The sequence below is a fragment of the Podarcis raffonei genome, chromosome 14, assembly GCF_027172205.1.
Source record: "Podarcis raffonei isolate rPodRaf1 chromosome 14, rPodRaf1.pri, whole genome shotgun sequence".
NCBI lineage: Eukaryota > Metazoa > Chordata > Lepidosauria > Squamata > Lacertidae > Podarcis > Podarcis raffonei.
Window position 1 is genome coordinate 52749034 of NC_070615.1, and position 14585 is coordinate 52763618.

The following is a 14585-nucleotide window of genomic DNA, read 5'->3' on the forward strand; positions in this document are numbered from 1 at the left end:
TTAAAAGCCTGTAGAATATCAATCAGCCAGAGGCCTGGTTGAAGAGGAATGTTTCTGCCTGTCACCTAAATGAAGACACCAGGCAAGCCTTCCTGGGGAGCGCATTCCACAGACGGGGAGCCACTGCAGAAAAGGCCCTGTTCTCATGTTGCCACCTTCTGGCTCTTTTGTGGAGGAGACACATGAAGAAGGGCCTCAGAGGATGATCTCAGGGTCCGGATTGGCTTATGTGGGGAGAGGCGGTTCTTGAGGTATAATGATCCTGAGCGATTTTCAAAGGCAGCCCCACACAGAATGCGTTGCAGCTGTCTAGCCTGGGTAGAACCAATGCATGCATGGCTGAGGGCAGGCCTCCTTCCTCCCGGGGGAGCTGGCAGATGGCACACCAGGCCACACCGGGAAAAGGAACCAAGGGGCACCTCCCCTCTGCCACCCTTCTCTCCTGCGGGCTGAAGGGGAGAGGGGCAAAATGAAGAGAGATGCCGCGCACAGCAGCTGAGAGGGGGCAAGAGGGGCACCTGCAGCCTTGGCGCAGAGGCTTTCGAGGTGTGGCTGCTGCCCCTGGTCACTGGCCAGAGCATGGGGAGAGTCCCTCCCTCTCCCTTCACCCTGCGGCAGCGGCTTGGGCCTGGACCAAGAGGGGTGGCGGAATGCGGGGCCTTGAGAGTTCCCTGGCAGTTGGAGCCACGTCCGTTGCGGAACAGAAGAAGGGGGGACCCCAAGTGCTCCTGCTGCCCTGGGGTCAGCGGTCTCAGGGCCACGGCAGGGGGGAGAACCAGCCCCAGCTATGCAGAAGAGTTCTCAGCAGAGAGCGGCTGCAGCAGTAGAAGTGAACCAGTCTCCAGGCTTGGCGGAAGCTGGCTCTTCCTTGGTACTGGCTTGTTTTGGGGACGGGGCGTTGGCAGACAAGCTCAGTTAGACCCTCAGAGCTGCTTGGGGAAGTCCCTTGCCAAGGTGAGTGAGTGGCCAGGGCGGAGTGGAGCGTGGCTGCCTGCCAGCTGGGAGAGGGGGGCGGGAGTAGCTCACGGCTACCACCACTGCTGAGTTCTCTCCCCAGTAGGGTTAAAAGGGTGCTGGAAGGAGCTCTAGACCAGACCAGCAAGAGGCAAATGATGTGCTTGTCGTCTGGGGAGCAGACATTTGTCACCCCACCCCAAAAGGCCCAAAAGGTCCTATCCTGCTCTGGGTTGCTGCTGCTGCTGCTCTGTTGAAACCCTCCCCCCACAAAACGCAAGGGGATGTAAGGCAGAAAATACCACTTCTCCAAAATCTGCTGCTCAGAACCAGGGGTCCCTGGCACTGCCCCTCCAGCGGGCGAGTTCCTGCCTGCCTCTTCCCCAGGCAGGGTAGTGTGTGCCTGTGCAGTTATGGTGGCAGGGAGGAGAGGGTCACTGCTCAGAACCACTTCCCCCCCACCTGGTGTGGATGGGAATTCTGGGCCAGAACATCCTAAGAGCACCAAGCTGGGGGAGGCCGAGTTAGAAAAGGTTGTCCTCCCAGAAGACAAGTTGTTGGTCAGATAAAGGATGCTCTGGCACCCAGGCGCTAAAGGACAATAGTTGGGCTGGGCTCTAAGTGCATCGGAGCCGACCCGCTCCCCAAGAACAACTCCGTCTTGCAGACCCAGCCTGGCTGCAGGGGGCCACCAACACTCTTCTGCTCAGGCCCTGCACAGACCAAGGAGACTTGAACCAGGCCTCTGGCCTGCCTAGCCCATTCTGGCCTGCCCTTCCGGTGGCCCCCAAGGGCCTCAGTGGGGAGAGGGGCCTTGACCTGCTGCCTGGGGGGGGAGGGGAGAAATGGCACACACACCTGCACAGCACAGGCTCCTCCCCACCCTCTTGAAAGTAGAAGGTGCACCAGCTGCAAAGGGGCAGGGAACCAGTCAGCTAAGATGAGGAGGCAGCTGGAGAAGAGCTGGTGAGGAAAGGGCCGGCCCAACCGTTAGGGAGAGGGGAAAGTCCATCTCAGGATGTGGGCTTTGCGTGTCCTGGAGGGGCTGCAAGTTGCTGGGGACTCCTAATGTATTATTATTGTATTTTTACCCCACTTGTGGGATTTTCTGCCCCTTGGCTTTTCAGAAACCATACTGGACTCAGCTTAATTTTGCAAATGTGCTAGCAGTCTTTTTGCTGCACCACTAGTTAACCTTGAGTCATCCGTGTCACCCACAGGAGAAATTATCTTCCTTGCCTCATTTTAAGGCTTTTATTGCCAGCATGGATGTAGGGCCTTTGTAAATTTAGGCAGACTCAGAGTGGGTGTGATGTTAATATCAGTAATAAATAAATATCCCTGCATTCCAACTGCAGTTGGCACGAAAGCCACAATTAAATGCCCCAGGTCCCGGCTGGGCAGAGGGTGCCTGTCCCTGCTGGCCCCGATCAGGAGGATTTGCCTGCCGTGCGCTGTGCAGATCCTGGTCCAGAAGGGCCAGGCCAGAGGTTCCCCAGAAGAGCCTCTGCCAGTGCCAGGATCTTCCTCTGGGCAAGATTGAGCGCCTGTGGGTGTTTACTGGCGAGCAAAGAAGCCCCTTTCCTCCAGGAAAGGCTGCTGCGCTGGAGCCTCGCGGCGCGCCTCTCCTGCTCGCTCCCTTCCCTTTGCAACCAGCGCGCAGATGGGAAGCTCCTCGGGGCAGAGCCCGCGCTTGGCGGGGGGGGGGTGTCCGAGCCCGCGGCGACTGCCGCCCGAAGGCCACGCGGGTGGCTTCCCCTCGGAAGTTGGGGGGTGGCCCCTCGGGGGCCGCCTGGCCCGCCCGCCCGCCTGTGCGCTCCTGCTGGGCTGCTCCGTGCCAAGCCGTCAGCTGATGGGCCGCATCACCCCGTAGTGGCGCAGGCAGCCGCGGGCCGGGCGGGCGGCGGGGCGGGCGGGCGCGGGGCCAGGCGAGGCGCGGGGTTGGCGGGGGCGGCGGGCGGGGCGCGCGCGGGCCGGGGCGGCGGCGGGGGGGCGGCGGCGGGGCGCGGGGGCCGCGGCAAATAGTCCTTTGTTTACATGGGCCGGTGGCTGGCGGAGGCGGCGCCGGCGGGGAGGGAGCGCTGCGCTCGCACCAGCTGTTTCCCGCCTTGAGGAGACGCGCACAGAGGAGCCGGAGCCGCACGGAGGAGCGAGCGAGCGAGCGAGCCGAGGAGGAGCAGCGGCGCCGCCGGGCGGGGGACGGACACGCACACGCTGCCGCCGCGCACCCACCCGCGCCCCCGCAGCCCCCTCGCCGCCTGCCCGGCCCCGATCCCCGCGGGCGCCGCTCCCTCCCTCCCTCCGCCTCCCGCGCGCCCCGGCCGGGCATGGAGTACTTCATGGTGCCCGCGCAGAAGGTGCCGTCGCTGCAGCACTTCAGGAAATCCGAGAAGGAGGTGATCGGCGGGCTGTGCAGGTGGGTGTGCGCCCCGCCGAGCCCGGGAAACGGGCAGCGGCGCAGGGCCGGGCCGGGGGGGGGGAGAGAGAGCGGCACCGAGCCACGGGCCGCCCGAGCGGGGGAGCCTCCGCTGCCCGGGACCCCCGTGCGCTCCGGGCCGGGGCTGCGCGGGGAGGGCGGCAGGGTCTCCCTCGGGACGCGCCCGGTCGCCCCCCGGAGCGGCGGGAGGGCCGCTGGCGGGAGCACGTGGGTCTGTTTGCAGGCAGAGCGGGCGCCCCGGCCATGCTGCCGCCGCCGACCTGCTGCGCTCGCTGCGCCTGCCTGGCTGCGCGCCCGTTCCCAGCCCCGCCGAGGGAGCGCGGCGGCGGCGAGGGGCTGCCGGGCCGGGAGCGCGAGCGGACGGGCGGGCGGGCGCGGCGAGGGCGAAGGCGTGCAGCTGGGCGGGCGAGGGAGGGAGGAGGGCACAAGGCAGCCATGCCGCCGCGGCTCCCTCGCCTGCCCCTCGGCTCCCTCGCCGCCCGCCCAGGGCCCGGCCGGCCTCCCCCTGGGGCGAGGGGCTTTCGGGGCTGGGCGGCCGCCCCGTCGGGGCTCCCCGGGGCGCTGGTGCCGCCGCCCGGCCGCGTGGGGACTCCGGCGGCGGCGGCCGGGCCTAGCCTGGCGGTGACTGTGCAGCCTCCGAAGGGGCGGGCCTTTCCGCCGCGGGCTGCCGGGACATGTAGTGCTGCGCTCGGCCGGGCCACGCTGCCGCCGCCGCTCCGCACAAAGGCGCCCGGGCGCTCCCGGCCAGCCGCGCACGTGGCTCGGGCTGCGGCCGCCGCGGAGGCCGCGCGGGGAAGGCCTGGCCCGCTGGTTTGCAGGGCCGCGTCTTCCGCGTGGGGCCGCCGCGCTCCTCGCCCGGCGGGCCGCCTTTGTGCCCGGGGCAGCGGGAAGGGAAGGGAGCCGAGCGGCTGCAGCCAGACAAAGGGAGCCCGGGACCCTTCGCCGCGCTCTTGCCGCTCTGTTCCCGGGGCTCCGGCGGGGGCGCGGGACCCCCTGCCCGTGCAGGAGGGGGCTGCTCAGTGGGGCAGCCCCGCTTCCCGCTGGTACCCCGGCGAGCTCGGCTGAGCTCCTGCGGCCAGAGCGCGGGGCAGGGCGGGTTGGTCGGGGCAGAGGGTCCCCCGCTGCTGGGGGGGGGTGATTCCGCTCCAAATTTTGGCCCTGGTCGCTGCCCGTCTGGCCGGCCCCCCAGACTCTTTTCCCGCCACATACACCTGGCTTACCTGCCCCCCCCCCGCCTTTTATGCATTGGCAAACGGTGGCTTTCAGGTGCCAGCCGGAGCCCAGGGACCGCGGGATTTGAACCCATCACAAATGGTGTGGTGGGATTCCTCTGCGCGTCCAGGTGGCCTCCCGCGACCCCTCCCTCTTGCTCCCAGGTAGCGGCCAGTTGCACATTCCTCCTCTGGGTTCTCTTAGCGCCAGCAGAGAGCAGTTCTGCCTGGTCCAAGATCTCAGTCCGGAGACAGAGGAGAGTTTTTCTAAGGAGTTGGAGGAGGTCTAAAAGACCAGCGCCTTGTGGGAAGGACTGAAGTCAAACAGATGTTCAGGCTCTTGGCCCTGTGCAGGGAACCTGCTTGACCAAAGGCCCCTTGAAGCTTGGCTCCTTCAATTGATATCTGCAGTCTACACACAATGCACAAAGAAAGGAATAAAGCAATTGTGTAAAAAGCACCCCCAGTTTGTCTCTAGCCTCTCTCTCCTCCTCGGTCGGATCTTGCTGCCTGCCAAACCGGGAGCGCACCCCCCACCCCCGCCTCGTGGGGGTCTTGTGCTGAGAGACAGTCCTGCAGCTGTGAGTTGACTTTGTATTGAATAGTTGGGCATATTAAAAAACTTTTCTGTCTTAACTCTTTGGTATGCCCCAAAGTGATTTTTTGTTTATTTAAAAAAGTCATTGCTGCATATTAGTTGGCCTGAGGCCCAGCACATCCCTGGATCAGCTCTCCATTCAGGGGGGATAATGCATCGCTTGTTGGCTGCAGCCAGACAGGTCGCATCCTTTTCCTCCTTCCAGCTACCTGCAGGTCCCTCTAGGCAATGGTTCTGAGGCTTTGGGGCAGCTTGTGCCATTCAGGGTGGAGTTAGCCTGCCAGCCTGAGCCCTCTAAGGCGTGGACCTGCCTGGGACCGGATGGGTCCCCATCTCTCCATGGGAGCACTCGAGTTCCCAGGCTGCAGGGATCTGCTTTAGAGGCCAACGCGGTGTTGACGTTTCATTTTAAGGCATTAAAAGAAAATGAGCCCCTGCTCATTTCTCAGGACAGGACCCAACCGGGCATTTCAGTCAAATTGTGTGTTATTTGGGCAGGCAGGCGTGATCTCACTCTGTGCCAAATCAGACCCTTTGTCCTCTTTGCAATGGTGTGTCCTGACTTCCCCCATCCCTGGCTGTTGGCTGTGCTGACCAGAGCGGGCAGGAGCTTTAGCCCTACACCCTCTGGGCAGCCATGGCATCCCCCAGCCCTGGGGCCCGCTGGCAGGCAGCTGTTCTCCAGGGGTGCAGGGCCACAGAGGGACTGAGCCTCCCTTAAAGCTGCTCGTCTCCCCCGCAGCCTGGCCAACATCCCGCTGACCCCAGAGACGCAAAGGGACCAGGAGCGGCGGATACGCAGGGAGATTGCCAACAGCAATGAGCGCCGCCGCATGCAAAGCATCAACGCAGGGTTCCAGTCGCTGAAGACCCTCATCCCACACACGGATGGGGAGAAGCTCAGCAAGGTAAGGGTCAGGCGCACAAAGCCCTTTCCTCACCAGGGCTGCCTGCTAGTCCTTTCTGGAGACTTCTGTGCTGTGCCACGTATGACCCCGCCCCCCCAAAAAATTGCTGGTGATTGTGGCAGTGGACAGGGGTTGGGATGGGGAGCAGCTGGGCTTGGCATTTTCTGTGTACCAGATGCAAGGAGCTTGGCTGGAGGCTCCTGTCTCCTAGGATTCCACTTGAGTTTAACCTTAGTACTAAGTCTAGCTGCCGCGCGATAAGGGGAGAGGTCCTCTTAGGGAGCAGGATTTGGTTAGAAACTGGAAACAGAGAGGAGGAATCAATGGGCAGTTCTCCCAATGGAGAGAGGTAGAAAGTGGAGTCCCCCAAGGATTGGTATGGGGGCTTTTTAATTTGTTCATAAACAATCTTGTGCTCAATGTGAGCACTGAGGTGGCCAAGTCTGCCAATGGCACTAAATTGTTGAGGGTGGTTGAACCAGGAAGAGAAAAGCTTTGAAAGGAGCGAATGGGTGGTAAAATCACAAATGCAGTTCAGTGCACAATGGACACTTGGGTTGTAAATGCGATCCGTGTGGGATGCACGTTTGCAACTCGCAGCGTTTGCAACCCACGTCTGTGCACGCGCGGGTTGCGATTTGGCGCTTATGCGCAAAGCGCAATTTAGCACTTCTGCGCATGCGTGACTGCCGAAACCCGGAAGTAACCTGTTCCAGTACTTCCAGGTTTCGGCGGTCCGCAACCTGAAAAAACGCAACCTGAAGCGGCTGTAACCCGAGGTATGACTGTATAAACAAAGGTAAAGTGATGCACGTTTGGGCAAAAAATAATAATCTTAATTTCACATAGATGCTCCTGGGGTCTGAACTGATGGTTGTGGCAGCTGGCTCAAAGATGATGTGGACCCAGTGATCTGCAGCTGTAAAAAGGCAAATTCCATGCTAGGGATCTTTAGGAAAGGAATAGAAAGCAAAACTGCCACTACCATAATGCCATCGTTCAAATGATGGGGCTGCATTTGGAATACTGTGTACAGTTCAGGCCAGCTCTCCTCAAAGGGGATATTGTAGAGTTGGAAAAGGTTCAAAAAAGGGCCGCCAATATCATCAAGGGGATGGCGAGTCCCCTGTGCGGAAAGGTCCGAACACTGTCTTTTTTAAAGCCCACCTCCAGGTCAGCCAGTCACCAACTCTCAGCCTGAGCTTCCTCACTGAGCTGTTATGAGGATAAAATTTGGCTGGAGGGAGAAGAGACCCTCTGTGCTGCCTTTTCTGCTCCTTTGAGCAAAGGCAGGAGGCGAACCAACACCCCCCCAGAGAGACACTCGGGAGTCATCCCAGGAAGCCCAAGGCTGCTTAGGAGAAGGAGCAGCAGTTTGCTTTCCCAGCTGACCTGAAGGAGGGCGCAAGGGGCACCATGTCTCTGGCCAGGTCTCTCTGCCTGTGCCCCCCCAAACCCCTGTTCATAAGTGGTCTGCCTGCTTGTGGAAGAGCTGCATCTTCGTCTTCTCTGTGGGGACCCAGTTTAGTCTGGTCCTCCCCTTGAGCTGGAAAAGGGCTTGTTTGGGACCAGGGCTCTAGGTTGGGTTACTGCCAGGTGTTCTACATGGGGCTGCCTCTGGAGATTGATTGTAAACTTCAGCTGGTGCAGAATTCAGCGGCCAGGTTGCTCACTGGAGCACGGCGGTTTGAGCATCTTACGCCAATCCTGGCCCAACTGCATTGACTGCCAATTAATTTCGGCGTCCAATTCCAAGTGCTGGTTTTGACCTAGAAATCCTTCAACGGCTCAGGACTGCAATACCTCAAGAACTGCCTCTTTCCATGTGAACCTACCTAGACCCTGAGATCATCTTCTGAGGCCCTTCTTGGCGTGCCTCCTCCACAGGAGGTCCGTAGGGTGGCAACATGAGAAGAGGGCCTTTTCTGTGGTGGCTCCACATTTGTGGAATGCTTTCCTCAGAGAGGTTCGCCTGGCCCCTTCATCCTACACCTTCAGGTGCCAGACCAATGTGTTTGTGGGAGGAGGATATAAATGTTTTAACTATTTATTTTGCACTTCTATTTTGCATTTTGATGATGATAATACATGCTGGGTTTTATGTTTGACTCTGCACCCCCCCCACCTTCCAATTGCCCCTCCCCAGGCAGCGATTCTCCAGCAGACAGCAGAGTACATCTTCTCTTTGGAACAGGAGAAGACACGTTTGCTGCAGCAGAACGCCCAGCTCAAGAGGTTCATCCAGGTATCTGCTGAGGCTGCTCCCATGTGCGTGTGCGTGTGTGTGTGTGAGAGAGTGCGCTCATAACACTCCAGACTTGGGGGGGGGGTCTCCTCTATGCATAGAGGGTGGGGGGCCTCTGCATGTGCTCCTTTTCTCCCTGGAGCTGCCACAAGCCTGTGGCTTGCTTTGCATGGCTGAGCCATGCCCTCTTGGTCGCCGCTTGGCTGCATTAGAGGAGGAAGTGGAGGGCAGGCCTTCTCTCTCTCCCCGGCCTCCCCATCCCTGATGCTCACGCTGCATCTGCTTGGCCAGGAGTTCAGCGGCTCCTCCCCGAAGCGGCGGAGGGCGGAGGACAAAGACGAGGGCATCGGGTCCCCAGACATCTGGGAGGACGAGAAGGCCGAGGACCTCCGCCGGGAGATGATTGAGCTGCGCCAACAGCTGGACAAGGAGCGCTCCGTCCGCCTGATGCTGGAGGAGCAGGTGAGAGGATGGGGGGCATCGCCTGAGTCATGGGGTCTCCGTGGGCTTGGCTGGGAGGGGAGATTGCTTGGACCACTTCCCTGGCCCCACAGTCAGGAGGAGCAACCTCCCGGGGCTGCATCCTTCAGGGTGCTGTCAAACTAGTGAAGGCCCCAGATTGTTTCTGGAGGAACAGAGAGGGCAAAGAGTAGCAGGGTTTGGCCAAGGAATTTGGTTTCCCTTGCAAATGGGGTGCAGAACAGGATATGCCCATTGTGCACCCGACTGGCACACTGAGTGCCTGGCCCTCTCTGTGGCCTTTGTGGGGTGTTGCCGTGCCCTCCCAGCCCATGACAGGGCCTTCTTCTCCTGGTCCCCCGGCAGGTGCGCTCCTTAGAGGCCCACATGTACCCCGAGAAGCTGAAGGTGATTGCGCAGCAAGTTCAGCTCCAGCAGCAGCAGCAGCAGCAGGAACAGGTGAGGCTCCTGCGCCAGGAGACACCTGAGCACCAGCAGCAGGGCCGCCCCCAGGTGAGTGCGCGGCTTGCCTCCCACTCAGCCCCCTTGGGATGCAGCTGGGGGTGCCAGCGCTCTTGCCTCAGCCCCCAGAGTCCCCCGGGAGACTCGTGGGGGCTAAAATCCAAGGGAGATGGACAGCGCCTCCCGAAGGAGGGCTCAGCATTCACCTGGGGGCCTGGTGGGCTTGGCTGCTGCAGCAATGCTTCCTTCCCCCCGGGGAGGGTCCTTGCACACCTAGGCAGGCAGGAATCTCGGGGGCTCCATCCCCGGCAAGCCACTGCCGCTCGGCCAGGTTCCACGCTTCCGTAGCTGTGGAGCGTTTGGCAAGAGGCTTTCCCTTGCAGCTCCGGCTGGAATTGGGGGGCAGGGGTCTTGCGGGAACTGCCCTCCCCTCTGTGGCACAGCCCCAGCCCCTGCAGGCCTGGCTGCTGCTTCTGCAGTGCTTCTGTGGTGCTAGGAAATCTCAGCTGCCTTTTGCAGCTTGACGGTGGGGCAAAACCAGGGGGCAGGAGAAGGGTCTGGTGCTCATATTCTGCTCATGCGCTTCCCCAAATGGGCGCCTGGGCGGCTGCTGTCAAAACAGGACCCTAGATGGGCCAATGGCCTGATGCAATATGCCCTTCTGACCTTCTCATGCCCTGTTGCCTGCCTGCCTGGGTTGCCCACATCTTCTTGGAGGTGCCTTGCTGTCCCCAGCTCCTTCCTGGAGGGTGGGGGGAGCAGCACACCCTGTACTGTCTCTGGGCTTCCCCTGCAGGGAGAGGCCTGAAGCCATGTAGTCATTCTCCCACCTCTCGCTTCCACCCCGGGGTCTGCCTCTTCCAAGCCCTTGCTCCACGAGTTCAAGCAGCAGGGGGAGCCCTGTGGGTCGGGGTTGGGGGGCACAGCGCAGGTCACCTGCCTGCAACAAACCCCAGCCCATGCTGCTGCCTTTGTTCTTGGGGGGGGGGGTCTAGGAGGCCAAGGCTGCAGCCTCTGCTCTCCCCTCCAGACGGGCTTGAGTCCCCCAGGACAAAGGGAGACCCCCACCCCCCGTCAGGAGCCAGGAGTGGCTTGTGGCTGCCTCTCTAGGCCAGAGCCAACTCCCTGCTCCGAGGTCTTATCTGCTCCAGGCTCAGCCATTCTGACCGCAGGACCTTCTTAGAGGCGGCTCCTGGTGACACGGCCGGTCTCTTTTTCTCTCCCCCCGCAGCTCTTGTCGGCACACGGCCCCCCAGCCCCCACCCACCACCCGACTGTGATCGTGCCTGCGCCGCTGCCACCCTCTCACCACGTCACCGTGGTAACCATGGGCCCGTCCTCCGTGATCAACACTATCTCCACATCCAGGCAGAATCTGGATACCATCGTTCAGGTGAGACGGGGAGACCCGCGTCCGGGGGGGGGGCAGGGGAGCGTTGAATTTGGACGCAGGAGGTCCCAGGTTCAGATCCCCAGCGGCATCCCTAGGGAGGGATCCCCTGGGTACAAGGGGATGGGCCAATGGCCTAGCTAGGCATCGGACTGCAGAAGCGCTGCATGGCTCGAGTGAGTGAGCCCAACAGTCAATCACTCCAGGTGCTGAGGGTTCACTTGAGGTGTCCTGCACCTGCCCTAGAAGACAGAAGCCCCCACAAATGCACCAAATGTGTCCTGTTTCCCTAGACAAGTGTTGTTAGTTGCTGTTTGAGAAGCCCCCATAATAATAATTTATAATGATAATTTAGTATTTCTACCCCGGCCATCTGTCTTGGTTTCCCCAGCCCCTGCCCCCCCCACCGGTCCCATCCACCTTTTCCGCAGTGCCAGGCAAGGAAAGAGATGTTGGATCCTTCTAGAGCAGTTGGGGGGGGGCTCAGGGGGGCAGCCCTCTATAGAGAACCTCTAAGCCTGGCGGGAGATGGAGGTGTCTCATCCATGTGCAATTTTGGGTGTGGTTTGCTATTTTTGAGATGCACTCCTGTTAAAAAATGACGCAGGGTCTTGTGGCTCCTTTTTCGTAGCAGAAAGCTTCTGTGGGGGTAGTCTGAGGTCCGCAAAATCTTAGACCCCGCAGCGCTTTTGAGGTTTTGCTGCTCAACGGGCTCTCCTGCGATCCCTTTGGGGTCAGGGGAAGGGAGAAGAGGGGGGAAGCTCCCCTTCCCTGGGGCTGAATCCCCAGAAGCTGAATCCAGGACCTTCTGCATGCAAAGCAGGTGCTCTAGCCACTGAGCCTTCCTTGACGCTGCTTGGTGCCGTTTAGTCCCAGCTTCGATCCTCAGCACCTTGAGAGGGAAGGATTTGTGGGAGGTTCCTGTTGGCAGACGCGGACCTGATTCTGAGCAGTCCCAGACAGCTCAAAGGCTCTGGGGTACGAAGGGGTTGGGGAAGGCCCCTCTGCAATCCCCCCACCTGGGTCTGAGACCTTGCAGGGGCCCCTGATCTGGTTAGACCCCGCAGGGCCCTCCGTCTGCCGGTAGACATAGCCAAGGACTCTTCCTGAGGGCTCTCTGATCTTAGGCAGCTCCTGGGAGCTTCTTTTCCACAGACAGAGCCTTGGGTGTGTGTTGGGGAGATTCAGGGGGCCAGCTTGCTGTCTCACACTGGTGTCTCCCCCCCAAAAAAACCAGGCAATCCAGCACATCGAGGGGACACAGGAGAAGCGGCTGCTGGAGGAGGAGGAAGAGGAGGAGGAGCGCCGTCGTGCCGTCATCGTGACCCCTGCGCGGACCGGCCTGGAGCCCTCCAACTCGGACACGGCCTCCGACTCCGAGGCGGATGACAGCGACTCCATGGAGCACAGCAAAGCCGAGATGCCCTGACCCCCACCTGGCCGCGGGGGGGCGGGCAGGCGGGCAGGGTGTGGGTGAGGGGACTTCGGAGAAACTTGCGCTGAATTTTTTTACAAAATACCATGGAATTCGGGTCTCTTTTATGACCTTTCGATACTGTAAACGGGAGCGTTAGAACCTGCAGGGGCCGAATCCTTGCCCTCTTCAAAGCCAACAGGGAGGGGGCAGCAGCACGGGGGTTTTTAGAGTGCCTGGCCTGCATGCGACCGTGTGGGCCAGATTGGAGCCCCAAATACTCAGGGGGGAACGTTCATATAAATTGCCTGCGGCCACACAGAGTGGCAGGTGCCCCCATCTCCTGGCACCCTCCTAGGCCCTGTTGGGTTGCCTTGCCTCCCCAGTCGCCCCCCCCCCAAATAGACTTCTCTGGGCCTCCTGTTTCCTCCCTGCTAGTTGGCCTTGCAAGGGCCCCTCAAGGACTGCCTCCTCACGAGCTCTGCCCGGGGCTTGGTTCCTTGGCATCACCCCCAGGGGAGGCAAAAGGACCCAGGGGGCGACGGAAGGTCTGCCCATAGCAGGGCCAGTGCCCACGCTGCCACCCCGGGGGCCCCTGCCTGCAGTCCCCTCCTGCATCATGGGACGGCAGGCTTCCCTCCGTTCTCAGGGGGCCAGTTCAGGTTTTTGGCCTTAGCTGCAGTCTGGGTGGGGGGTGTCCCTTTTCAAAGATGGCGCCGTTTCTGGGGTGGGCCGCAGCCTGCCACGTTGGCCACTTTTGGCTCCCCCCCCCACCCCCGTGGCTTCTTTCCTCCTTTTTTTCGAAGCACTTAATCTGTTCCGTGGGTCCGACTGGGTCATGAGGGCGTGCGTGTTCTGTGATTGTTGCTTTTTGTTGCGTCCTTCCCCGTCCCCCCACCCAGCTTCCCCCAATTTGGCTAGAGGCCTAGGCCAGTGTTGTTTAGGGCTGTTGGTATTTGGTAGGTTCCTCCCCAGCCGCAGCTGTTCCTCAGTTCTTTCATTTTTTTATATGGTTTTTCTGTTTTGTTTTTGTTCTTTTTTTCTCTTTTTTTACAGTTTTCGGGTCTTCGTGTTCATTGAGATGCTATTATATTTTGTTAAGAAAGTGGGAAAAATGAGGCTTGTGCCTTTGTAAAGAAACAAAATAAAGTTTGTACTTTGTTTTTTAGATGCCTTTGTCTGGGGTGTTGGTCTTTGGGGTGCGGACTTGGGGGCTGCATCTTCTCTAATTATTACAGTCATACCTCGTGTTAAAGTCGCTTCAGGTTGAGTGTTTTCAGGTTACACTCAGCTGTGACCCGGAAGTAATGGAATATGTTACTTCCAGGTTTCGCCGCTTGCGCATGTGCAGACGCTCAAAATGACGTCATGCGCAGAAGCGGCGAATTGCGACCCACAGATGCGGGTTGCGTTCTGCTCTGGATGCGAACGGGGCTCCAGAACGGATCCCGTTAGCATCCAGAGGTACCACTGTATTAGAATTTATTACCCACCTTTCTCCCTAAGGCCTCAGGGCAGGGTTACAGCAAATTACTACTACTACTTTTGCCCTGATAGGGATTCAAGGTGGCTTACAGGTAAAAATAAGAACCTCTAAAAAATAGAAAAAGCAATAAAATAAAAAAGAATTATATGCAGTGGTACATCGCCAGTGTGGTGTAGTGCTTAAGAGCAGTGGACTCGTAATCTGGTGAACCGGGTTCGTGTCTCCGCTCCTCCACATGCAGCTGCTGGGTGACCTTGGGCCAGTCACACTTCTCTGAAGTCTCTCAGCCCCACTCACCTCACAGACTGTTGTGGGGGAGGAAGGGAAAGGAGAATGTTAGCCGCTTTGAGACTCCCTAGGGTATCGATAAAGTGGGATATCAAATCCAGACTCCTCCTCCTCCTCCTCCTCCTCCTCCTCCTCCTCCTCCTCCTCCTCTTCTTCTTCTTCCTGGTTTTCAAACGTAATCCATTCCGGAAGACCATTTGACTTCTGAAACGTTTGAAAACTGAAGCATTTACTTACGGAAAACTCAAAATGGAAGCCGCATTTCCTGTTCAACTTCCGTGGTGCTTTTGAAAACCGAAGCAGGTACTTCCGGCTTTTCAGCATTCGAAAACTGAAACGTTTGACTTCCAAGACGTTCAAAAACCAAAGTACCACTGTATATTTCTGGTATCCATCTGTCACGAGAGACAGTGGAGTGTGCCTCTGGGAGTGAAGTCAAACTGCTGGAGGATCACGGTGCCTGCTGTGGCTGGTACTCATATCGGTAATTCATATCTGCTGCCCTCTGCATTATTATTGCTGCGTTAGCAGCACTGAAGTGACCCTCTGGGCACAAGCCTGGGCAGTGAGCATGGAGGTCCTGGGCTGCCCAGACGACAAGACCCCCCTCTCGGCCTCGCTGATGGGGGTCCAAAGGAAAGCAGAGCAGGATGTTGGGCACCAGCTGCAGGAGTTGCTGGAAGGAGGCACACAAAGCACCACCCAGCCGGCTTAGGGACTCCACTCTGTATTT

At 59.6% G+C, this 14585-nt stretch overlaps 1 protein-coding gene across 4 annotated transcripts; it reads left to right on the top strand.

Moving 5' to 3' along the window:
* Window positions 1-845: 845 nt before the first annotated feature.
* Window positions 846-13246, top strand: TFAP4 (transcription factor AP-4). Of its 4 annotated transcripts, none has more exons than XM_053364096.1 (7): window positions 846-954; window positions 5943-6108; window positions 8255-8353; window positions 8645-8815; window positions 9179-9325; window positions 10506-10667; window positions 11902-13246. In XM_053364096.1, exons 2-7 carry the CDS (start codon window positions 6034-6036, stop codon window positions 12091-12093), a joined length of 846 nt encoding a protein of 281 aa, XP_053220071.1. In that variant the 5' UTR covers window positions 846-954; window positions 5943-6033; the 3' UTR covers window positions 12094-13246. The 4 variants fall into 4 exon arrangements, with proteins under 4 accessions (XP_053220071.1, XP_053220068.1, XP_053220070.1 ...); XM_053364093.1 differs by lacking the exon at window positions 846-954 and adding an exon at window positions 3178-3370; XM_053364094.1 differs by lacking the exon at window positions 846-954 and adding an exon at window positions 3179-3370 and having other exon boundaries at window positions 9179-9271.
* Window positions 13247-14585: the final 1339 nt, after the last annotated feature.

What these genes read in the sequence shown, in the direction of transcription:
- TFAP4 (XM_053364093.1), top strand. Translation starts at nt 3,282, where the DNA reads ATGGAGTACTTCATGGTGCCCGCGCAGAAGGTGCCGTCGCTGCAGCAC. An exon ending in AGCTCAAGAGGTTCATCCAG is followed by an intron (nt 8,354 to 8,644) that starts GTATCTGCTGAG and finishes CTGCTTGGCCAG; the next exon opens with GAGTTCAGCGGCTCCTCCCC. An exon ending in AGCAGCAGGGCCGCCCCCAG is followed by an intron (nt 9,326 to 10,505) that starts GTGAGTGCGCGG and finishes CTCCCCCCGCAG; the next exon opens with CTCTTGTCGGCACACGGCCC.